Genomic DNA, 27562 nt, shown 5'->3' with positions numbered 1-27562 from the left:
AAAAAAAAAAAAAAACACATCATAGTAAAACCAATACCTCCTCAGCTTCGCATCGAAGCTAAAATAAGAACATTTTACAAGTGTTTATATTCATAGGCCAATAATATTAGCTATATTTATTTACAGTTTTGTTTCTATAATTACATAACTTATTATTAAATAATCAACTTTGTTTCTAAGAAAATAACTGCATTCCGTAATTTTACGTACTAAAATATTTTACTACATAATTAATTGTTTCAAGTTTTTTGGTAATATTTGATTCGATTGATAACATTATTGTAGAAATGGAATGCGTGAGTGATTCTGAAAAACTTCGACGACTTGAGAACAGATCATACTTTCCATCTATGGGAAGAACAAATCTCAGGTATCCACCACCGTTGCCTATTGCACAACCAATGTTGACCAAGCCGATTTGGAAAAAACACCGCCCGCTCCAAAATTCACTGCGCACAATAAAGGAACAATTGTCGCTTTTATTTGGGATTTAAAGATAAATTATTCGTATGCTAAAATAGTTAGTTTCGAAATTTATTATTGTAAAGAGACAAATGCTATTCCACACGCAGCAATGTGGCAAAAGATCGTTATGGTTGAATATTATTCATTACCTATGGGTTATAAAATAGGTAACGTCAAGTATGGCTATACGTATCATTTCGCTATAAGAGCTGTAGATGAACACGGTAGACGTGGGCCTTTTGGTTTACAAAAAGTTTGTGTGAAATATGTAGAAAGTAGTCAACAAAAAAAATTAGACAGTCAGGTTGTTAAGTTGGATGAATCTCAAGTTAAAGTACCTTTGACACCCAACATTCAGGTTGGAACTTGTGAAACTAACACTGGGTCTTCATGTTCATACGATCATATATCATACATGATTCGATCTTGTCCAGTTATACGGCCAAAAATTAATAGAAAGGCGAAATGTCTTAATCGCAAAAAAAGCGATCAAAAAGAGTATCGTGGCGGATACATTGCCTGTTGAAAATGAGCCTGACCGGAATAAAATCCCACCAGCGCCAATCAATCTGAAAATAAAAAAGAATGAAATGATCTTGATGCTTCAATGGGAGGTAGAATTAAAAAAACGTCATGAGGACATTTGTTATTATGAACTATTCTATTGGAGTAATATTTATCAAAACTCTCCCTATTGGATTCACATAAATGATATTGAATCATCTTCAAATCCAATGCAATACTTTTTGGCTGGATACATACCAGATTACAAGTATTATTTTGCTTTGAGAGCCGTTGATATTCATGGTAGACGTGGTCATTTTATCAAAAAACTCATAAGACTTTAAATATCACTATTATTAATATATATAATAAAATGGATAAAATGTCCTTCCTTTTTTTGCTCAACATATTATTTTATTTAATATTTAAATTTTCAAAAAAAATGTTTCTTTTTATATCTCTAAGATACACATTTCTTCTAATTTCTTAATTATATTTTCAAATAATTTTTTAAAATTTTGTCATAAAAGATTCCAACATAAATTTTTGTGTTTTCAATTATTATTTTATGTCTCGATATTTAAAAAAATAGTATTCATGTATTGAATAAGCATATCAAAAAAGGAAGAAATAATCCAAAAATAGTCCATTTGTTTAAAAATTTAAAAATGTTCTTCTAATATTCAGATATTAAATAAGAAAGACTGTAACGCTTTTTAAGAGATTTAAACATTATTATACATGTTTTTTTAATAATATGAAATATAAATATGTAATGTTATAATATTTTTACATATGTATAAATATATTGGATATTTCTAAAAATTTCTATGATTCTTACCCAAATTTTAATATAGATAATTTAATAATAAAACAAACTAATAGAAAATAACCCATGTATCCCAAAGCAGTATAGAAGTTTTTCATAGGTAGACGATAAATACACTACGTATGTAATACAATACAAATACGTCAGAAATCTACTCTCCAATCGCAAACGACCATTGTTTTGTATGAGGTAGCTAGACCGTAGTACGACTAATTGCGCACCGCACTAGAATGCCGTTTTACCTTAAGCCTGTTTTAATCGCTATTATTGAAGCTGGAATGGGTCACCTGTGGGATGACGGCTAACTGTACATCCAATAAGTAACGAGAGTAGACAATAATTAAATAACAAATAATCACATATATTAGAAATTCCTCAGAGAGTATCTTAAATTTAAGGGGTATCGGGGGGCCCTTAAATACTAATGGCCGGCGAAGCGGCATAAAACAAAATAGTTAATCTCAGTTAAAACAAACAATAAATAACATTAAAAATAATATAAACTCAGCTGAATAGATGAAGCTGTTGATGATGATGAGTGGACTGTATGAGATCTTGTGGTAATGGTGGCGAACATCTGAGTATGACGAGTCAGAGTTTAAATCCAGGCACGTAATGGCAGACGAGAACAGACTATGGCAATGAAGATATTTTGTGATGGTCAGGGCCCAATCACTAGTGGCGTGCAAGGGCACGTAAACTTTGAGCACAAGGGTGCAACAAACAAATAAAAGAATAACGGCGTACAATGGCCGAACAATTTACTATTCAAGCGAAGGCGCTTGGAACAGAAAAAAAGTGACACAAAAAACAATTGACTGATTGACTTACGACAATGAACTGTACACGGATGGAAACCGACACGGAGGTCATCGATTTGCCATGATGGGTGGGCAAGGGGGTGAGTACAGCAAGATGCTGGTGATCAGCTGTCCCATGAAATAATATAATCAATGATCTTTGTAACAACTGGTCAACTAGATCCTTCTAAAGACGTTCTGTACCATACACGGAACATTTTTAAAAGTTAAGTTGAAAAAGTTAATTTTTTGTGAAAAAGTTGTTATTTTGAATTCTCTCCTGTAAATTATATTTATTTGATTATTTTAAAAAAAGTTATGGCAGTTTTAAGAAAAAAAAAATTGAAAAAATGTCAAAAATTAGCTAATTTGTATTGGTCTTCAGTATTAACGGGTATTTGAAAAAAGGCTCTGTTAAAATCAAGTAAATTAAAATATTTTGCATTTTCTAGGGCTCTTAATAAGTCTGTATGTGTGGTATTGGATATAAATCTGATTGAACTATTTCATTTGATTCTTTATAAGTTATTACTAATCTAAAGGAATTTTTTTCTTTTTTGCTAACCAAAAATGCCGGTGCTCCAAAATTTGAAGTTACTGATTTTATTATATTTGCATTAAATAGTTTGTCTATATTTTTCTTTAATTCGTCCCTTTGTTTAGGTGAAATTCTATGAGGTGCATTAAATTTTGTAGTAACGTAATTTGGTAGCAATTTAATTTGACAGGTTACATTAGCAATTGAAATATTTGAATTATTGCTAATAAATAAATTAATGTATTGTATTAAGAAGGGTGAATGTTTCATTCGACTGGTTAACAAAACCTCATCTAGTGTTTCGGTGTAAGAGTTACAATTTACCAAGGTCATATTTTTATCACACTTCAAGTAAGGTGTGTTTCCCGTGATTGATAACGATTCTGTGAGAGATTATACGCATTTCGCAAAAATACCATGCAAAGACATAAATGATTTTATGCAGACAGGAGTGTCTTTGAACTCGTCATCGCAATATGAATATGATATAATTAAAAAGAGTATTTAAGTATAAAAAAAAGGATATGTAGCATAGTTGAGACAAGTATATTGTTCGATTTATGCATTATATTTATATTCTTAAAAGAACATAATTCATTTCAAACAAAAAATTTAAATAAAAAACTTAGAAAATTATTAACAAACGCATACTGTTTAGTTATATTATAATGCACACGATTTAATCATAAATCGTTCACGTTTAAAATCGATCTTTCCGAGAAGAAATCTATAAATTATTTTTGTCATCTTTTTTCATTCTAATTTTAATAAATAAATAAAAAAAAATTCATTACTACAAGTGGGTTCGAACATCTTACCCCAAGAGTGAAATATTTAAGTGTCACCGAATCGGCCACCGTACGTCAAATTTTTGGTAATATAAGCTAGTTCCAATTTCAAAGTTATTTTTCTCTTAAAAAGAGCAAATAATTTTTAATAAGTTTAACTTCATATGCTATGTGAATTAAATATATATGATATTTATGAAAATCAGTGTACTTTTAAGGTATTTTAAAACAAAATAAAATACAAAAAGGAGAATTTTAACACAAAAATAGAATATTAAGAGAGTTATCAAGTTAATTTTTCTTTTTAAATATTTTTATTACTTGATTGTTATTTTTTAATTAAAAAGTTGATTTTTAGTTGTACAAAATAAATTTATCATAAATAATCTTTAAGTCTTAAACTTTAAATTGTGCTAATGAACTACGAATTTGAATGTTAAATTTGTAAAATGGGTTTTTAATCATTATACAGTATTTAATAAGTTTAGTAAAATAATCTTTATTTTTTTTAAGTTAAAACTATGTGTAAAAATAAATGAACAAGTTAATTTTGTTACCTAGTAATATGATATATAAAATTTTGTAAATAAACATTTGTAAACTAAATAATTCCAGTTAGTTCTCTGACTTCGTTAGATGAATAATTTACGCTCTTTAAATAAATTTAAGACAAATATTTCGAATCGTTTAAAAACTTTCTATATCTAAGTGATCTTTTAAAAATATAGAGTTTATTAAAACAGTGCTTTTATATTTCAAGATGAATAAAAACATTCATCATCCATATGCCATGTCTAGAAGACAAAAAGGTTAGTTTAAATAATTTGAATAAAATGAAATAACTTTGCAACAGTACTACCCCTTAATATTTCAAACTTATTAGTCTTTTGTGGTCCAGCGAATTCTTTTTTTGTTAAATTTATAGATGAATAATAAAACGTTTATTTAACTGACTGACTATACCTAATAATTTTTAATATATGAAAACTTCTATGAAACTAATCTTAATTAAGCTAGAACAATATTTTTTAAACGTGTAATTTATTTTTCGAGTATATTAAAAGTAAAAATATGTTTAACACATGATAACTTAAATCAATTAAATTTATTTAGGTTTAAGACACAGTAATACTGGCTTTTTTAATATACCTGATGTTTCTTATAAAATGGAATTTATACCGAAATTGCCCCGCGTAAGTCACAAAATGTATTACGAATCAACCCAACAGAAAAAGATGTCGCCCATTGAAAATTTGAAATGTATTTTGAAAGGGGTCTACGGTGATTATATTCGTCGCCAACGTTGTGTTTTAAATGAAAAAATGGATTGTGATCCTCCGAAATTGGTAGAAACTGATAAAGTTATACCAATGGAAGTGGTCACAGAAGAAATAGAGATGGACATTGACATGATGTTAGACCTCTATAATCTGACTCTTTCAGAGGACAACTATATAATGTCAACAAATATCGAAGAAAGTTCAAAGAAATCAATTATACAGCCTGCCAGATTAATATTACCTCAAGTTCATTTTAAATGAACTAAAAGTGTTGAAGATTTAAATAATTCTTAATATCACTGATTCATTCTAAATGATTCCATGAAAATTTCTTATGTTCGATTTAACGTTACTAAAAACTTTTATTTTAATTGTTCTCAATGCCTAAAAAAATATAATTACTATCTCGTAATAAAAAAAAACTCTTAAATGAATGCAATAATTACATTGGCCTAGTAGGCATCTAATTTTTTCTTCAATAAAACTAACATCTGGGACGTTATTATTAACATAAACCATACATTAATAATTAAAATTTTTCTTTTGTAATATACTTTTTCGTACTATCTATATAAACTGTCCTTTAATATCAATAATTTTTTTAGAAAAAACAATTTATTCATTTCAAAATATTAATTGCTCGTGTTGAGTTTTCGTTCCCAATATTACTGGCCTCACATAAATAAAACTAGTATAGATTATAACCTTTATCGCAATTTTTTTTACTTCATATGTTATTTTATTATTATTTAATTTTATAGAATTGTAATATTTTCTTTTTGTAACTGTGAATCATTTTGATTCGTATTTTAATATTGTTTTTACTGAAATAACATTTTTTTTTTTTTTAAATTCTTAATTTTCTATGATTTTTTGTTAATAAATAAACATAATATAATTTGTTATATTTTTCTGATGTTTAATTTATTTTACATATTATTCTAATAAAATATAAATTCAATAATTAAATGTGATTGAGGGAAACTCGACAAATATTTTTTTAAAATGATATCATATATTTACATTTAAAGAACTATTTTATGTATAAAATAATTCTTTCAAAATTAAATTTATGAATGTTTACTAGATAACATTTTGTGGTTCAGTACATAAAAATACAAAATACGCGCTTAATTCTTAAGATAATAAATTTATATATATATATTTATATAAATGTTAGTTTTTTCGGAATGTTTTGTACGAGGCAGCTAGACCGTAGGACGGCTAGTTGTGCACCGCACTAGAATGCCGTTTTACCTTAAGCCTGTTTATAAAACGTTATTATTGATGCGGGAGTAGATCACCTAGGAGATGACATATAGCTAACTATACATCCAATAAGTAAACGAGAGTAGACAATAATTAAATAACAAATAATCACATATATTAGAAATCCCTCAGAGAGTATCTTAAATTTAAGGGGTAACGGGGGGCCCTTAAATACTAATGGCCGGCGAAGCGGCATAAAACAAAATAGTTAATCTCAGTTAAAACAAGCAATAAATAACATTAAAAAATAATATAAACTCAGCTGAATAGATGAAGCTGTTGATGATGAGGAGTGGACTGTATGAGATCTTGTGGTAATGGTGTCGAACATCTGAGTATGACGAGTCAGAGTGTAGATCCAGGCACGTAATGGCAGACGATAACAGACTATGGCAATGAAGATATTTAGTGATGGTCAGGGCCCAATCACTAGTGGCGTGCAAAGGAACGAACACATTGAGCGAATTAACTCGCGGAAAAATTAAAAAATATCTATGTTGTCATATACATATAAAAAGTATTCAGTTAGTAAGGAAACAAGTCAATTGTTACAAACAATGAGAACAATAGAAATCCATTTTCTTACTTACTGAATACACTATATAGTATTTTTGAAAAAATACAATTAGCAGCATTAAAAATATTCTAAAAAGTGCCTACAGGTCTCGAAGAAAAATATATATATCTACATAAAAGATTTTTTGGTATTTTTATGTATTATTTTTACAATTAGGTATCTCTATAAATTTAATAAATAAAAACCAAACCTATTCGCCATTTATCATCACCATAATCTTTATCCAAAAAATGTGGGTTCGTTTCTGTCTTAACGATTTAACGAAATGATTTATTACGATAAAAAAATAGTTAAAAACACAAAAAATTGTTCTTAAACTATTACAGATTTTGATTTTTATAATGTTAAAAAGAATCAGTGCAAACTATCATATTTTTGAAAGTTTATAATAAAAAAAAATTGAATTTGTTATCATAACTTTTAGTTCAACATTAAGTTGAAATTTACATTATTAAATAAAAACATTTAAGAGAATAAAAAAATAGTATTCTTAAGATTAATATGGAAGAAGGAAATTGTATAATTACTATTTACTGTAAATTTATCAGAAAAGCTCAATACCTTTTTGAATTTTTATTGTACTAAATCACTTAAATAGAAATCATAGTAATTATTTCTAAGTAATTTTTGGTGTTTAAAAAGATTCTATAATTGAAATAAATAAAAATAAAATCAGACCTTCATTAATTTTAATGATTTAGTTTAACTAAACAAACAATCAATAGTTATAAAAAAATAGTTGTGATAATTTGATGTATCGTTAAAAAAAGTTGGTCCAGTGAGAGCTGAGAAAATAAATGAGAGTTATAAAAAAAAATCACATAGTAAAAAAACATTAATATAAGTAAGAAATTTCAAACGAGGAAAGACTACAATGATGAAGTCCTTGATATTCATTAAAGTTATTGAATCTAAATGAGATCAAAATTAAATAAGTTAAACTTTTTTTTCTTACTCAAAAACTTTGTAAGGCATTTTAAAATAAAATAAAATATAAAATCGAAAATTTTAACACAAAAATAGCATACGGTAACCATTTTCACCATGAAGACAAAATAAAGTTCCAAATTTTTTTTTCCATAATAAAGTATATTACATAAGCTTTAATTTAAGATACATATATAAAAGTGTCAGTATTTCCGGAATACTTTCAAAAGTTTAGTTGAAAAAGTTGTTCTTTTTTATCCCTCTTATGAGCAGATAAAGTGTCAAATTTATAAAAAAAATATGCGAAATGATAGGTAAATGCCTCACGCATCTATATAAAAGAAAATTATATTATCGTATCGGGGAGGCTTAAAAATCATATTAAAAATTTTCTTTTTAGTTTTTGATAATATTCCAAAAAAATTGTGTTATTTAAATCTTTATTGAATTAAAACTAATAAAATGTACTATACGATAAACAAAGAAAAATTATTCGAAATCTCAAATTCTAAGAGTTGTAGGGCATTAAACCCAAAAATCATACTATATTTGATATTATTTCCGATTATGTTTATTATATCAAACAAAATCGTTATTTTAAGTTCATTTAAATATTAATCCATCGATAACGACAATCGTTAGCTCAGTCATCTCAGTTAAACAGCCATCTAGGTATTTATTTATCATTTAATTTTCATATTTTAGGTTTGATAAGACCTAATTATTTTAAGTTTTTGCGATAAATTGTTAAAAATATTATATTTATTATTAGTTCGAATAACAATTGATTATAATTAATTGTTATTGAATACTTTTCAGACTAATTTGATATCGGATTTAGAGCGCGTTCAAAATAAATTGTTTATTTATGATTAATTTTAATAAAATTGACAATGTGATTAGTTAAATAACTTATATTAATTGTATTTATTTAAATAAATGTTTGAGTATTATTTACTAATTTTATCAAATGTTCTACTTATATGTTTTTATAAATGTTTAATAATTTGATATTATTAGCCTTAAATTATTGACCTTTACTGGTCAAAAATATTATCACAAATTTGTTATAAAATATTATGACTTAAAAAATTTTAGCACTATTATATAATGGCGAGTAGTGTAGTGAATTTCATAAATGTCTAAAGATAAATTAAACAAACCGCGATTTATCTTCAGTCATTATAGTAAAATGTTAATAGCAACCAAAATACTAGTTTATAATTTACTTATTTTTAAGCTAGTTAATTATATATTTATAACAAAAATTTGTTTCAAATTGATAAAACAAAGGACTGTATTATCTCATGAAAAGAAAAAATATACAATATGCAGTGGCGTATTTTGAATGATTTCTCGGGTGGTGTCCAACTTTTAATGAACCTTTTAATGTAAACTAATGTAATAAATAAACAAACAAATACAAAAGGTTTTTCTTCAAAATATCTTTAAAAAATATAGATATTTTATATATTTTTATTAATTCTCTGTATTATTCTTAAAATATTGTATTCTTTGACCAATAATACAATTAAAATAAATAAGTATTGTTCATACTAAATTCTCTGTAAATTCTTAAAATATTGTATTCTTTGACCAATAATACAATTAAAATAAATAAGTATTGTTTATACTAAATTTATTTATAATTGGCTTATACATTTTTTTAATGAATTTTTACAATTAAGTTTCCTTGACAATTAGATGTAAATGTTGATTTTATCGACATTTCAGTTCACTTCGTTTTTTCCCGTGAAAAATAAACTATCGTCTTGTGTAATTATTAAGATTTATTTAATTAGTTATTGATATGGCAAGTGAAAAAAATATTTTTGGTCAAACAAATGAATCAAACTTACATAAGGTCATACGCAGAGTTGAAGAAATATGGAATCGTCGTTTCATGCATTCCAATTGTGTTTTAAATAATACAAATAAAGGACAAATATCAAAAAAGTCAACTAAAGATGGAAGAATTATCTGTAAACACTGTTAAGATTAATAATTAAACTAACTATTTCGAATAGAGAAAAAGTTTTTTAATATAAAATATAAGAAAAATTAATAATAAGTTCTCTTATTCATATATAACAATAATTCAGTCGCTTTACTTTAATTTAACTATTTTAATATTAAAAACCTTTTTCGAAATTGATTATTTAATTAATAATTATTAAAATTATATTCAATTTGCAGCAATTATTAATAAAAATATTTATCCTATAAAAAATTCCATTATTCCAAAAAAACGCACGTATCGAAAAACGAATAAAAATGATAAAATTATTCCAGAAAAATTGGTAACTATAATTATATTAATATATTTATTCGATTTAGCTATGTTATTGGGGTTTGTCTGATTCAAAAATATAAAATAAACTATCAACCCCCTTAATATAAATGCGGTAACATAATGTTTAATATTATTCTGCTATTTTTTCTATTAGATTTTTATGGGAAATTCAATTTTTATCGAAGATAATAATATAATATTAAGTATAGTTTATTTGTTTATTTAAATATCTCTTTGGTTACCTAGAATATGATGCAGCAAAGAGAATTCGGAACACTTTTTCAGAATGAAAAATCTGAAAAATATAAAAATGAAATTTTAAATTCAACAGAAAAAAAAAATATAGCAATTTCAAAAGACAATCCGCTATTAATATCAGCTGATTTGTTAGAAAAGGTATATTTTATTATGCTTTATTTCAATAAAAAGATTTTAGGGTATACCCTAAACCATTTTTTGGACTTAAAGCAGATTTCTTAAATAAATTTATTATATAATTAAATTTTTATTATCCGTTAAGAGTTTTCATAAGAAAAATTTGGAACGCAAAAAATCCGAAATAAAAAAACAATTTTTTGAGATATCTTCTAATACTACTGCTCGACCAAATTTAAAAAGAAATTCATCCGAAGAAGATGAAAAAGTCATAAAAAGTATACAACTTTTAAAATATAATTAATTTTTAAAAAATATGAAGTTTTGATTTTTGAAACAAATATGTAATATTTTTAAACATAAATTATTTTAGAGCCAAAAGTTAGTTCTAATCCTTTGACCTTAAATACGCCGAATGACGTAAATTTACTTGCTCTGTCCACTATTGAAGTAATAAAAGTACCAGAAAAAAAAAAAGGTAATTAGTTATTTAATCTATTTATTTTATGTAAAATTAAATAAAAAAAGATTATTTATTAAACACAATTAATTATAATAATACGAGTTAAATTAATATAACTTCTGCAGAGGCGTGTCATTAAGGGGGTCCATGGACGTTTTAAACAAAAGTAATTATACGTGTTTAATTTCATATTCCAAAACCTTAAATAAACCTAAATAATAGTAAACTGTTCAACAAAGTCTTTTATTAATTTTATGAAAAATGTTTAAATATGGTTACACTTGCAGAAGTAACGCAAGATCAGAACACAAAATCTCTCGATCAGTATAATGCACCTTCATTTAAATCGGCCACATCTTGGTATACTTCAGACACAATTAATGAGTACATTAAAATGATAGTAAAACGGTCAGAAGGTGAAGTTTATGCAGTTGTCACTGATTTTATTGTAGCGTATCTTCGAGGAGGTTATCCAGCTGTAAGAAGATGGATAAAAAAAGATATTCACACAATAAAATTACTTTTTGTGCCCATGAATGTATATGAGAGTCATTGGATATTGACAGTGGTTAATATACCTGAAAAGACTGTGACATCATATGATAGTCTTAAGTCGTATGAGGGTCCCTATCCAATGGTATTAAAAAATTTCTTAATTGAATGGGAGATGGACAAAAAAGGAAAAGCTTCTACATGGACATTACAAATAGGCGAGACATCTCGCCAAACCAATGGACATGATTGTGGGCCATTTACTGCTGAGCTAGCAGAAAAAATGTCTCGAAGAGATACAACACCAATAAATGCAAATGTTATGCCTTTTATAAGATTAAGACACAAAAATGAAATTATTGCTGGCGAGCTATTCAATTAATATTTTTATGAATGAAACTTTATTTTTGTATTTTATATCAATTTTCTTAATATTCACTATAAATTGAAATTTTTATTTGTATACCACCAAACATTTTTTTACTTTTTCTATGTTTAATTGTTGTTTTGTTATTTTNTTTTTACTTTTTCTATGTTTAATTGTTGTTTAATTTATCTTAACTGGAATAATTTAATGTTCTTGTTATGTGAATATACAAATATTATAATATACAGTTATGGATACAATTAAGTTAAAAAGTCAGTCAATTATAAATTTTTAAATTAACAAGCGTATCTACTATCTTAACAACTTAATTTTAATTTTACTAAATGACGATTCATAAAGAATTTCATAACTTTTGTTTATTTTTTAAATACTATTTTAATTATAAAAAACTCTTTTCTGTATTTTTTATGAATGCGGTATATTGAATAGGGGTAACTAAACTTATTTGTTTATAATTCTCTAAACTGATAAACTATAATATAAATTCAAAAATGAACTACAAGTTCAGAATATTTCCGTTGTTACTATATTTTTGCTACGGGTATTTTTGTTATCTAAATGACCCAATGAAATCCAAATAATTTCTAGAAGTCTCTGATAAAATGTAGATAAATACGTGTCGTCGAATCCTATCAAATTATCATCAATTTTGTTATTTATTTAAAATACCATTTATTTTATAGTATATTATAAAAAAAGTTAATACCAATATATTAGGCATTTTTTTTAAGTCGGAGGTGTCCAGACATGGAGGACATCCCCCCAAAATACGCCACTGACAATATGATTATACTTTTACAAGAATCACGCGAGACATAGTTACTCAACAGCCTATATATTGATTTAAATGAAATAACATGTATAGATTTATAGTTTAAATTAACTAGAAGTAATTGTAACTGTACTTGAGCTTTCTTGGCGTAATTCATTAGTAAATAAATAAATTACAAAGTAAGATGTTGATTAACATTTTACTTTGGTATACATGTTTCAATAAAATGTACATTTTTTTTTAAAGTTATTTTTATTGAAACATGGTTATAAAATTATTAAATAATAATAAACTTTATTCAAAAACTCAAATTATAATATAGAATATAAAGGCAATGGCAAATTAATCCTAAAATGAAATTAATATAAATTCATTCTATGTGATATTAGTTACTTAATTTCACAAAGAAATAATTTATTATAATTAACATTATTAAGTNATTTCACAAAGAAATAATTTATTATAATTAACATTATTAAGTTATAAACAGAATATCGTTATTATAGTAATGTTTAACATTATTATATTTTGTATACAAAATACATGTATGCACGTGTAAATTACATGTCTGAACACATTGTGTACTCAAAATCCATAAACGATGTGTATGCATTATTTGATATAAGCAATCTTGTTATTATCTAAAATCAGGTAATTTACATAAAACTACTCGTATACCTAAAACACATGTAACTTTTACGTTCAATTAATTTGCATTTAATTTCAACGTGAATTTTATACTTTACTCGAAAATAAATGAACATACCTAAACTAAATGTAAATTCTAGTCTATTACAATTAAATTTGAATTTACACTCATTTAAGATGCAGTTGAATATGTAACATATATACGAAATATGTACTAATTATACTCGTTTATTATGAGCATATTTCAAGTTAATTCGTTACGTATACAAATATACCAAATACGATTCAAACGCTTTCGGCGAATATATGTTTAGTGTTTACTAGACATGTGAAAGAACGTTTAGTAAAAGAAATTTTGTAAAAAGTAAATCGAGGAATAAACTGATCACAAACACTGTATCTGAAACCAGTGTTAAATCCAAATATGCATCAGGGGAACTAGAGAACCTTGGTATTTTGATAGCACCATCATTGAAATTTAAATAATTTTCATGTATTGATTCGTTCGATTCAGTTCACTAAAAAGAATCGATTCAATGAATTAAGAACTGATAACCAAAATGAATTATTAACACGCTTAACATCATGTAGATTCGTAGATCAATTTTTGTTTAATTACATGTAAATGATCAGGTATATACTCGTGAATTTTATTAAGATAGATTATTCATTTTTTATTAGTCTGCAGTGTATTTATTTAAAAAATGAGATCCTAGACAATACTTAAGTCTCATCACAGCAACTTGGTCTAAGTTGATGTAGGTAAATTTTTTTCTTTTCATTACGTGGTCTTGTTTTTACATAAATAATATTTTTCAAAATTGATATGACTTTGACTATAAAATGTATAGTCAAAGTCATTAAGTTTATAACACTCCTAAGTTAAGTTAGTGCAGTTGTAAGAGGTATTGTATCCAATACCTCTTCACACATTGGAGAGGGGGCTTAAAAATAAGTATCTCCAAAATTTCAAAAAAAAAAATTCATGCCCTTCCAAAAATTTTAATTTAAGTTGCGCCAAAGCTGATCAAATATTATTAAATACAAGAAGATATAAAACGCAAAACACAGACGGCTCAATCAAGATAAATCTAAAATCTAAAATCTAAAATATATACGTATACAAAAATGAAGGGGTACCTTTTTATCATGTTACAAAGTATTTTAATTTTTGGGTTTATAACCGGTATTATTTTAGCATCTAATGATGATATCATAANGTTTATAACCGATATTATTTTAGCATCTAATGATGATATCATAAACCAAAATTTTGCTGATAAATATAGGCTTCTCAATCATTCATTATTTGAAAATGTTATACCAGTTTATAAGTATCAATGCTTACGTACTGGAATTACTATTGTATTTGGTGACATTGATGGACCTCTTGTAAATGGATATTTCACTTTGGGTAAATTAATTTAATAAGTTATATTTTNATGGATAAATTAATTTAATAAGTTATATTTTGACATAAAAATGATTTATTTTATGAAATTTTTAGCCACAGAAACCCATGATGATGATNAATATTTCACTATGGGTAAATTAATTTAATAAGTTATATTTTGACATAAAAATGATTTATTTTATGAAATTTTTAGCCACAGAAACCCATGATGATGATGGTATTCCACATACATTAGAGCATTTAATATTTCTTGGATCGGAAGATTATCCTTACAAAGGAGTTATTCATTTAATGTCAAATCGTTGTTTTGCAATAGGAATCGAAGGCTATACAAGTAATTTATTAAAAAACTTATACAAGTATTGCCTAGATTCTAATTATTAATATTTTATTTTATAGAAGTGGATCATACTTGTTTCAAAGTCAACACAGCCGGGAGTGAAGGATTTCTTTCATTGTTTCCAATTTATCTTGATCACATTTTATATCCTACTTTGAATGTAAAATTTTTTTAGTTATTTTTTTTACACACTCTAGGTAATTATTTAAAAAATGTCAATAATATTCTACAAATTTTTAGGATGCTGATTTTATCACAGAAGTTCATCGTGTAACTTCAGAAGGTAAAGATGCTGGTGTTGTTTATTGTGAAATTCAAGGACGTGAAAACACTGCATATGATATTCTATCTTATTCGTTGCTTAAAAAAATATATCCTGGTAAATGTGGCTACAAATCAGTATGTGCAGGAACTATGAAAAATTTAAGAGAGTCAACTACTAATGAAAAAGTAAAAAGATTATTATTAAAACTGTGTATAATATAATAAACAATAATAAAGTATTGCTAATAAATTTAATATGTAAGATTCGTAAATACCATCAAGCATATTACCGGCCTGAAAATCTGTTACTTCTAGTTACTGGAAAAGTAGACCATTCTTCTTTTTTTAATAGTTTAGAACCAGTTATTCAAAAGATTTTATCAAAAGTAATGAAATTTTTATTTACTTTTATTATCAATGAAGATTTAATTCTAAATATTAAAAATAAAGGGAAGCCGTGCAGAATATGTAAAACCCTGGCAAAGCCCTGTAGATCCTTTAACAGAATCTTCAAATTATGTAGAACTATTTCCATGTGACGAAGAGACCAATGGTTATATCAATATAGGTTGGAGAGGCCCAGTTGGGTCAACTTATTCATACAAGTATTTAAATTATTTAATACTATGTATAATATTATAAAATGGCTCATATCTAATTTATATACTTATAACTTTTAATTCAATTATCATATAACTGTAATTTAGTTTTAAACAATTATAGCATTATTATACTATTTCAAAACAATTTTTTTATTATTTTTCTCTAATAAGAAGAAAAGTGAAAAAATAAAGTACAGCAGAGATTCAGTAGTGTGGGATTATTACATTTTTAAATAAATAATGATTGATATCTGAACGTGATGATAATCACTTAAATAAAATTCTTTGTTAAGTATTTGATGTATTCAAAAAAAAGTATTCATCTATTTACGTATCTTTTACAAAAATTACATTATTATTTATCGTAATTATTTCAAAGATTACAAAACGACCTTTTTATAATCGTCTAGTAAAAAAAAAACCTTAAATTTGGTTTAATTTTGAATGATGCTAACACGGAACCGTATTTCCCTCAGCCGCAGACACGTTATCAATTTAAGTAAAAGTTTATCGGGTTTGAATCATAAGTGCTCGGTGGCCTAGTGATAAGGTTTATCTCTACGGCACCTTAGGTCGTGGGTTCTAATCCTGAACCGTACCTCTCTTTTTCACATAATTTCCAGTACACTTTCTACAACCGACCGTCAAATCCCGGCGGCCATGATAATATCTAATGTTAAAATCGGTTAATTATGATAAATATTCTATGATTTTTTCCTTTAATGCCCATTGTAGCGACCATGGAACGATCGAGAATCTTCGCGACAAATAAGCAACACAAAATGCATATAGAGCGAATATTCTCGATCGTCTCATAAAAGAATATTCTAAAACACACTATAAAACGGCGCGACATCAGTCAATCAACCAATCGGTCATAAGTTAGTTAGTTTGCCTCATGTAGAAAGTTAGTACACGTAGTGCGTGCATATATTGTAAATATTCTAAAAGTGTTTAAATAATAAACTGTCTATCATTTTCCTCTTTTTTACGTGAATCGATGTTTTTATTTATTGTTTAATGAATACGCGAAACACCAAACCCATCAACTCCTAGATAATTTTTCTTTTTTTATCTTAAAGTTCATTGTATTAGTTTTAATTTAATGTAGGGTTTTTAAAATATTATCAAAAACTGAATAGATAAAAATTTTGATATGATTTATTGGGTTGTGTATCGTCAAACGCTACTAGTTCATAGAAATATGATAAACCTTATTAATTAAGACCCACTAAGACTCTATGTTTTTTGAAAATATTTACATACTTTATTTTTTTAATCGGTCCTTACCTCTTATATATATATATATAAATAAAACTTTTTCAACTTTTAAAAATGTTCCAGAAATACTGCAAGCTTCAAATATATGTTAAATCAAAACTTATATTACATGTTATAAGTTAAAAAGAATTTGTCCTGATAACTTGTCTATCATATGTTAGGCTCCCGAATTTAAACAATAAATGTTATTTTATCTAAAAACATCACTCGTTTTGTGTAGCTATAATTGCCTACATTAATTTTTTTGTTAATTATTTATGCACATATAAGTTAAAAAAAATAATTTAGGCTTAGTTATAAATATTTTCAGGGAGAATTTTTACAACATTTAATGTCAATCTAATATATATATTAATAGGAAAGAGGCTGCCCTTTCCAAAAACATTGTTCTAACTACCACTGGCTTATGATAAACTGAGGTAACGAAATACAAAGTGATTTTCCACTATATCTATTATTATCCACTTGATTTCTTTTAAAATAATAATCATGTTAAGAAAATCATTTTTGATGTTTTTTGGTTTAAAACTATTAATTTTCAGTCCGACTGTGCACCTAAATCATTTTTTTTTAAGACGAAACTACTGATGCGGTAAGAATTCTGAAATTCTATCTGAATTCAGTTTCAAGTTACTTAAGTACCGGTAAGAATACTTTTGAAAAAGAATACTATTGATCGTATTCTGTAATTGTACAACTTTGCTTAATTGTGATATTCATTTTTTTTTCAAACTTTAAAAATCAATACTTATNTTAAAATTTCAACTCGTTCAACGTGATCACTTATTTAGAAAAAAATTTAAAAATGTAACCTGTAATTAAGGGTGAAAAGAATTATAATTTCAGAAAAGTAGCCATACTTAAGTGACATGAAACTGAATTCACGACCATTTTCAAAATTATGATCGCACCAATAGTTTCGTCGTTCTAATGAAACAAAAACTGGTTGTTTTTGACAATAAAGTGGTTGGTACACAAACGCATTAACATAGTCTAAGAATGCAAAAATTATTTGAAAAAAAATTACAATGTCAATTGTACCAAAATTTATAGGAGTTGTCAATTTGATTTGTTCAACCTGTATATAAATGTATAGACTTCAATTTAAAATATTATACTATAAAAAATTTTGATGTTGCAAGATTAAATAATCAAACATCTATAATTAAAGAATCATATAAACAATAAAACCACTCACAGTTTCAATAAAATAAAACTGTATATTTTTTAAATATTAATTATACATTTTTTTATAGTTATATAGCTTGCAAGTTGCTTTTAAATTATTTAACTAGTAAGACAATGTCGATTGCGTTTGTTCAAACATCTGACCCATTATGTACATCGGTAAAAATAATACGAATTTTGATTTTGTTCAATTTATTATTCTTAGTGAATTATTGTTTATTTATTTCAAGGTATCTTACCGTATTAGTAATAATTTAAATCCATCCATAGTTCTTGTATTTAATGATGTACCAATTAAAAAATTAAATGAAGAAGAAATACCATTAAAATTGAATAAAGTATTGGAAAAACTTATTGATGATGATGATTATTTAGACCTACAAAGACTGAGAACATATATTGAAACAGATAAGCTTTCTAGGCTAAGAAATCTAGAAACTAATCCCCGTTTTACTTTATCAAATTTAATAATTTTTGACTTTTTATATGGAAAGAGTCAATCGGATGTAAGTACAATTAAAGACACATTACAAAAATGAAATTTATTTTGACTGCATAATTTTATATAATTTTAGTTAGATGAAATATTGAACACAGTTAGTATTTTGAATAAACTTCTCATAGAACATATCTCGTTTTGGAAAGGGATTTTAACTGATTATTTTATAAACAATCATAAAGTAGTTGTAAGAGGAATTCCATCCAAAAAAAAAACAACATGAACTAGCTAATGAAGAAATTCAAAGAGTATCACAACGCAAAAAAGATTTAGGGAAAGATGGTTTAAAATTAAAAGCTATTGAACTACAGAATGCCAAAATAGAATCTGAAGTAATATAAAAATAATTAAATAATAAATATTTGTATAATAATTATCATTTATGATGTAATAGTCCTAAACTAGCAATGAATAATGTTTGTGCAAAATATTTGATTTTCTTAATCATATATATATATATATATATTAACACCTCAATCAACTTATGGATTCATTAATTTCAGAAAAAAATCCCCAGTAAAATCTTTACGTCAGTTAAAATTCCTAATGTTGAATTCATTCAGTATTTAACTCATGATACTTTTTCATCAAATTCAATAAATCAACATAGTTTATTCAAAACTTCTGAAGTTCCATTATTTGTTGAAATAGACCATGTTAAAAGTAATTTTGTTTACGTAAGTAAAAAAAAATATGATATTTTTTAAGTACTTGTAAGACTTACTAATTATGTTGTTCTATAATAATTATTTTCAGCTGAGTGCATTTATCAACACTAAAGATTTGGCATTGAATCTTAGAAACTACTTACCCCTTTTTCTTGATTTGATAATATATAATAATGTAATACGAAATGGTGTGGAAATTGATTATAGGGAATTAGAAAAAGATGTACTCTCAACAGAAGCATCTATTGGAATTGGTTCACGATCGTTTTCATTGGGATATTTTTCCTCTGTCATACTTTTATCACTTAATGTATGTTTTAATGTCATAGAGTGTTTACATTATTTTAATAAAAAAATAATAATTTATTTATCATAATATATATATTTTACAATTTTATTATAATATTTATTTTATTATACTAGGTTACACTAAGCATAATAAAAAAAATCTTAATTAAATATGGTTCTGCAAATTATTAACATAATCGAAAAATCGTTATCATATTAAATATAATAATTAATTGATTGTTAAATATTTTTAAATAATTGATGTTTGAAACTTTAAACTCTTATTAAATGTTTTAATTGAATAGGTCGAACTAAAAAAATATCATAAAGGCATCAACTGGCTTCATGATTTTCTTCATAATATAGTCATTTCTAAACATTGGTTTTCTATAAATTTGTCAAGAAAGATAAATGAAGTTTCTAGTTTTCGTAGAAATGGAATCCATATGTTAAATCAAATTTTAATAAATATGATGCACAAACAAGGTAACTATTGAAATATAAAATTATATTTTCAATTAAGCAAATAATTTAACAAGAATTTTAGTGAAATTTGAGTCATAGAAATCGTAAAATTACAAATATACAAATTATGAAGTTTAATAGATTCGTATTGAATCGTTTTTTACGATAGTGATGTTAATCACTATTAGATATCATCTATTTTGTAAGTCTTAAAAGACGTAGAAGTTAACAACCCAACCGTTCATTGTGCTGCAACACTACTATCCTTGGTTTTTTTTCTCTAAAAGTTAATATGATAATTTAATATTTTTGACTATAACTTCGTTTACGACCACGTGTCCTCTTTAAAACGGAATTATCCCTTTTTTGATAATCATGTCCCGTTATCCCGAAAAATACAAACAGGACATTTTAACTATTTATAACATATTTTATAGTTTTAACTATTTATAGTTTTCGTAAAATAAGGGTCGAGTGGTCTGTAATGACAAACAATAAAATTGGCGATAAGCATGAGACAATCACTACGAACTAACAATTACAAATTGCTATACTGTTTACAAAAAATGATACTAAATAGTATAATTGATATTCGTTTAAAAAAATCCGAACGACAAATAATTTCTATATTGTTCGAGTCCTTCCGTCTCTTAGACGTTTATTGGTAATAATTGTTATTTGTTGTCTGGTACTGATAGTTGATCATCCGCGATATCGTGTTTATGTTTCGGATTTGTCGCATACCGGCGTATCTATTGATCGTATTCTGTAATTGTACAACTTTGCTTAATTGTGATATTCATTTTTTTTTCAAACTTTAAAAATCAATACTTATTACCATAGGGATGGTAAAGTTTCAAAACAAAATTGAAAACACAGTTTTGTAAGAGGAGCCGATGAAATAGGAAAAGTTTAGTGTGCCATGTGTAAATCTGTATTCACAAAAGACATGGTGGTATTTCAAACAGGACTTACAAAAATAATAATTATTTTCGTGTCAAATAGTTCTAAATTAGACTAATTAACGTAATTTTTTATTTATAAAGAACAATCTGGGTTACTAGATAAAAAAAAATCGTATTGCGGCATAAGAAGGTATGTTTGCATTGCATACTATTATGCACAACCATTCTTTTCGATCTATTAATTGTATGTTTACACTACACAAAGAAAATTCATGATACAAATGTTTATTGTGGACAAACGAAATGTGAAGCGATTGTTTTAAAAATGATCACTCCATTTGCAATGGGACAAGTTTTAAAAGACTTGAAAAATACTAAATTTTCTCTTCAAAACAGTTTTAGTAGGTACATCAAATTATAAAAATCTAAAACTTGTTGCAATAATTACTCCATATTAATATTTTAATCCACAACAGTTAAAAATCAAAATGTGTTAGAATTTACAAACTTACAAAATGAAATCGCGGATTTTTGGTCTATTTACATAATAGATGTTCTAGAAAAGTACAATTTATCAAATAAAATAGTCATTTTTCCAGAAGATAAATGTAAGACAAATTCTGGTTGCAGCGCAAGAAAAAGAATCAAAAATATTTTGCAATTGTCAACGAAAATTTAAATATCAGGCATTGGTTATGCAGCTCATATGTTATATAACGCAATGTAAACTAGTACGGATATTTTGCCAAACAATATTATTTAAAGATATTTCAATATTTTCACATATATACACTCCGAATGGAAAAATTAAAAAAATTTAGTGGTTTTATAAATGTCGTGTACAAAAATGTTTTGGGTACTATTAAATAACACAGTGGTTATCTTTGCAGCTAGCTGTTACTAGGATTATCGATTTATTTCTTGCATTAAAAACGTACTTTTTAACTTAAGGTAATATTCTACAATTCTGAAACAGTTTTTTGATAACTAACCTGTCTCTATTGTATGGTTATATTTTATTCAAAGCCAATTGAAAGTGACGGGTGATACAATAACGAGAATTGAAAGTCAAAAATTTTCAGAGAATGAAATGAAATGGTTTGTGAAAAAATAGAAACAAGCAAAGTCAAACAATTTTTACTGCATAATTAGCTTTATTTATTGAAAAAATGGTTTGAATTACGTCACACTACATAAATGTGGTGTGATGTAATTCAAACAATAGAAAAAAATGATTTTTTGTCAAAAACTTTTCAACAGTTATTGAATACTCATTGTCTATATCTGGAACATCTGTAAAATAAATATTTAGAGTAAAAAATGTATTATGAACGTATGAAAAAACGTCTTCAAATCGAAACCATATGATCGATCATTATTGCGAAACAGAACTTTAAAAATTGAATTTGTTCACAAGTTTTTGAATTTCTTTTGAAGCGCCAAAAATTGTCGAATTAAATAATTTTTTCACTAAAGTACGAATAAGAGTAAAAACTATAAAATAAGGATTATCAAATTCAGGAATAATGAAGATAGCTTTTAATAATTTCTCCGAAAAAAAACTAAATTATTAAATATTCATTTTATTCTAAATTTAATTACTATAATAAGTATTTATTCATATAGTATACTTTTAAATCATAAAACTTATAATCAAGATATAAATAAGTAAATAGGTATTCGTATTGCTTCTAGAATAATTCAAAAATTTGTTTTAGAAACTAAACACTATATACAGATTAACATGGAAGCATTTTTTATGATAGTAATTTTAATCATTATCAGATATCTATACTTGACCCAACTATGCCACGTCTCCACTGTACTAGGCTTATAATTATTAAAAAAATTACAGTGAATATATCGAGACTTCAATTAAAGTCTGCAACAACTTAGATTTTGAATTTTGATCTCTTAGTTGTAGTCCATTATTTAAAGTGTCTTCTTCTTTTGGCATGTCTACTCTTTAAAAGTTTTTGCCGCCATTACTACACTTTTCCACCTGACTCTATCTTAGTTGCTACTCTCCAGTCCTCAAAATTTAGGCTTATTTAACATTTAAAATGTTTAAATTTAATTCAATATACCTAATTTATATCAAAAACCATTTTCTAAAATTGTATTTCTTTTGTGAGTAATCGAGTGTTTTATGATAAACCGATCACCTGTATATACTTTTATTAATAAATAATAATAGTAAATAATAAATTATAATTTCTCACTATATTTTCGAAAATTAAAGTTATGTTAATTAAAAAGCATTTAATAATTTAATTTCAAATAATTTTAATTGTGCATAAAAAAGTTTTAAGAAACCACATAAGTTGTAATTTTTACAGAATATCTTTATAACGTTCAATCAAAAACTTTCATAAAATATTTCAGTAATCATAAGCCCATTACGTTTTTCGTGACAATAGAATAAGCAATTTAATAATAAATTTAATTCAATTCAATTGAAAATAAAACGTTAAGGTGTATTTTTTATTTTAAACCTAATATTCATTCAGTTGAATGACTGTGAAAGAGATTTCACTTCATCCGTAAGTCGCATTGGTTTTTTGCCTGTTATTTTTACTCTTTTGAATATATTTTTGCTTAGTATTTTAATACTAGAGTATATTTTTAATGACTATCAGATGTCTATGTAGTCAACAACTCATAATAATTTACTTTATTTCTTGTCTTATTATTTAATTTCCTCGTTAAAATTAAGCTAATTTCAATTTTTTTAACAGATAATAATGCATATGCTTGTAATACTTTAAGACAATATAAGTTTTTAACAAGCTTGCAAAAAACAATCGAAACTGAAGAAGGTTGGAAAGTTGTAGATGAAGATTTAAAAAAATTAAAATTATTTTTAGCCAATCCAGATAATATTAAATTACACATAATTGGTAATATAGATAAATTATGTGATATTACTCCTGAAGCTTCTGCTGCATTACAAAAAGTTATTCAAGATAATTCAAATTCATCAGTACATCCGTAATAAACATTGGGTTTTAGTATTAAAATAATATTTTCATTTATTATAATTAAAATTTATAGATTTAAAACACAGTTTGACTTTGAGTCTATGTTACCTATAAACCAATGTGGAATACGAGCTTGTATTGTTGGAATGGGTTCTATCGAGTCAAGTTATTTCAAACAAGTTACTGATTGTATAAAAGATTATAATCATCCAGACTTAGCTGCTCTTTATGTATTTGTAACATACTTTACTCAGAATGAAGTATATAATATTTTTTTAATAGAGTCGGGTTCTTTTTTGGTTACTCAAAAAAATTAATTTGGTCTAGTATTTTCTATGGTAGGACCAGTCCTTAAAGATTTTTTTTCAGCGGTTTCACCTCATGATTATAACCATCTTGCGCTGAATTAAATAAAGTATGTAATACCCTTTTAGATTCATCGAAAATGATTTACAACTAATAAATTATTGTAATAGATTAACAAACTCAATTGTATTAATGGAAATAAATTTGATAAACCTATTCTTCTAGTAAATAATGGTTAATTAACTTAGGTTAATCATATGCTATATTAAATTAATTTGTATACGAATTAAGCCTTTTGAATCACTTGAAATAAAATTTTTGATTTCTTCTATGCTAAAATATTTTGTGTTATGAAAAAAAGTTTTGGCATGAAGTTTTTAATTTGCACTTATATAATGCCGAAAGATTTATTGCATCGAAGCTTTAGTAATGTAGTAAGAACACGAAGGTTGTACTTAAATAATAATAATGTACACACACAAACTTAAAGTTTTAATAATTATACAGATATTCAAAAGTATAGTGTGAATCTTAATATTTTAGATAAAGTCGTAATCAGAACGGGTCGTTAGTAAAAAGGTATTCACTAAGGCGTCGAAATAGAGAAAGACGCATGTCAGTACCCGAATAAAACAGGGCATGTTAATGGCTTCAAAGTCAAAATAGTTGGTAGAACATTTTTTAAATTTTAAAATCGATATCCACTTCTCGAGAATTACAAGACTTAGTTTTTTCTATTCGTAAAAAATATGTATAAAAATAATTTATAAGTTTAGTTGGGTTTAAATTAATTTTATATAATTAAATCTACCCTTTTTTTTATTACACTACTTGCTTATTGTGCCCATATTCGAACATGGTATATTTAAATAAATAATAACTGGTAATAGACTTGTATCACATTTCAATTGGTTGGGCTAATAATAATCCGTTGGATTCATATATTATGCATTGTAAAGTTTTGATAAATATTATGATTTTATATTTCACTATTTACGAGAACGAGGGAAATTTTTTCAATTTTTGAGGGTAATGTCTTTGACTAGATACTATTTGTGATCTTTTGACGTATCGTTGAGAAAAATCGGTCAGTGAGAGATGAGAAAAAGTAGTGACAGACACAAAAAAAAAAAAAATAAACACATCATAGTAAAATTAATACCTTTTCAGCTTCGCATCGAAGCTAAAATAATAATTTTTATATTAAATTGTCCTTATTTTCCTCATTTCAATATTAACCATACATATTGTAATCTTAATATGTTAACTATTGATATAGCAGATTTAAATGAAACATTATAGGCAATCATAAAAATAAATTTATAATAAACGCAATTATATTTCCAAAATTAATGTTATTGGGTTTTCAAAATTTGTATTTATCACTCATTTCATAAATGCAATTTTTGTTTTTAACAGGGACCTATATGGAAGAACGTACGAGGATTAGGTTATGCATATTCCTGTTGTATTATTATAAATGCAGACAAAGGAAAAATTAGCTTAATGTTTAACAATTCTGTAAATGTATCAGCTGCTTATAAAGTCACAAAATCAATAATAGTATGTAGAATTGGAAAAATCATATTATGAATTTAAAATATACTTGCAAATTAAATTTCTCTATAATAATTTTAATTTAAAAAAACTTTAATTTTCATTAATTATATAATATGAATTGATCACTCATGTCTAATATTATTTAAAGTTTTACATGTATTTAAAATAATAATTAAAATCTAGAAAATATTAAAAATATTTAACTCAAAAAGCCACAAAAAATACTAAGAAATCTCGTATAAGTATTTTGAATTTTTACACTTACTATTTGTGTTTAGCACCGATAATGGTAACATTATTCTCGAAATACATATACGAGATTTTTTAATGTTGTTTTCTTGTCATCAATTAATATTTGATGTGGATAAAATTTTGTATTGTTAAATCTTTCTATGATTTAGGATGAACATTTATCCAGCGGCTTTAATTGGGATCAAACACTATTTGAATCAGCAAAAGGTTGTGTTATATTTCAAATGGTTAATAACGAGGATACAGTTAATACATTAACTACACATTCAATTTTGTTAAACTTCCGAAATTTAAAACAAACTTATACCCAGTATTGTTTTACTTATTATAATGAAATATTTCAAAAATATAATTGTATTTTCTTTAGGGACCTAGTTAAAAAAATATCATTAGTGAAGCTTGAAGATCTTTTTGAAATTGGCAGAAGGTATGTGATACCATTATTTAATCCAAAATATACCGTAACTGCAATAGTATGTCCTCCTACAAAAGTCGAAAAAACAGCTAATGAGTTTAAAAAGTAATATTTTAAATGACAATAAAGGTGAATTTGTGTAAATGTAAACAAATGGGATAATTGTTATTTCATTTTTTTTTCATAGAATATTTAGCAGATTTTATTTTAGATTTAAATTTTATGGTCATCATTTGCGTTGCTATCGCATTCAATTAATTTCAAAAAAACAACACGTGCATTCATCTAAAAAACTGTTATTAGAATTACGTCAATCGTTTACAATTACACCAATTCACTAAAATAATATAAATAACAATTTGCTAATTAAAATATTTAAAATTTCAGAATTGGTATTAAAATGAATGTGTACAAGTCTTTAAATGAAATTTTTATAAATAAAAAACAGCATAATTGGGTAAAACACATTTTTAAATACCTCTAGGGATACTTTTTTGAATGATATATTATCAAATCTAAAAATTATTAATTAAATAAAATACATTACTCAGTCCAAGACAATCAAAGTAGATGCTCAAGAATTTTAAATACTCACATTTTGCGTTATAAAGTTATTTTTGTTTTTTATAAAGTATTTCTAAATATGTTATAAAATAAGAAACACTGAATTCTTAGATATGAAATTTAATTTTCACAATAAAATATTGGTTTTAAGAATAAATGTAA

The 27562-nt window shown here is 25.4% G+C and overlaps 2 protein-coding genes across 3 annotated transcripts; both read left to right on the top strand.

Moving 5' to 3' along the window:
* Positions 1-9787: 9787 nt before the first annotated feature.
* Positions 9788-12061, top strand: LOC126902725 (sentrin-specific protease 1-like). 2 transcript variants are annotated; one of them, XM_050680296.1, is made up of 6 exons: positions 9788-9959; positions 10174-10277; positions 10517-10666; positions 10791-10923; positions 11019-11123; positions 11396-12061. In XM_050680296.1, the coding sequence occupies exons 1-6, from the start codon at positions 9788-9790 to the stop codon at positions 11980-11982; spliced, it is 1251 nt and encodes a 416-aa protein (XP_050536253.1). In that variant the 3' UTR covers positions 11983-12061. The 2 variants fall into 2 exon arrangements, with proteins under 2 accessions (XP_050536253.1, XP_050536254.1); XM_050680297.1 differs by lacking the exon at positions 10174-10277 and having other exon boundaries at positions 9807-9959.
* Positions 12062-14557: 2496 nt separating this feature from the next.
* LOC126900956 (uncharacterized protein C05D11.1-like) lies at positions 14558-27425 on the top strand. The gene is given in 19 exon segments (XM_050676996.1): positions 14558-14822; positions 15016-15156; positions 15222-15322; positions 15403-15612; positions 15690-15812; positions 15877-16031; positions 18566-18656; positions 18728-19003; positions 19073-19201; positions 19203-19328; positions 19500-19673; positions 19753-19974; positions 20258-20438; positions 24061-24313; positions 24377-24563; positions 26029-26172; positions 26571-26731; positions 26789-26941; positions 27224-27425. Coding segments are annotated over 19 exon segments (3189 nt in total). The 3' UTR covers positions 27321-27425.
* Positions 27426-27562: the final 137 nt, after the last annotated feature.

Source organism: Daktulosphaira vitifoliae, unplaced genomic scaffold (genome assembly GCF_025091365.1).
Source record: "Daktulosphaira vitifoliae isolate Bord-2020 unplaced genomic scaffold, ASM2509136v1 Scaffold_3, whole genome shotgun sequence".
Lineage (NCBI taxonomy): Eukaryota > Metazoa > Arthropoda > Insecta > Hemiptera > Phylloxeridae > Daktulosphaira > Daktulosphaira vitifoliae.
The sequence above is the reverse complement of the archived record's forward strand: the minus strand, read 5'-3'. Positions and strand labels throughout refer to the sequence as shown.

What these genes read in the sequence shown, in the direction of transcription:
- LOC126902725 (XM_050680296.1), top strand. Translation starts at nt 9,788, where the DNA reads ATGGCAAGTGAAAAAAATATTTTTGGTCAAACAAATGAATCAAACTTA. An exon ending in TAAAGATGGAAGAATTATCT is followed by an intron (nt 9,960 to 10,173) that starts GTAAACACTGTT and finishes TTCAATTTGCAG; the next exon opens with CAATTATTAATAAAAATATT. An exon ending in AAATTATTCCAGAAAAATTG is followed by an intron (nt 10,278 to 10,516) that starts GTAACTATAATT and finishes TTGGTTACCTAG; the next exon opens with AATATGATGCAGCAAAGAGA.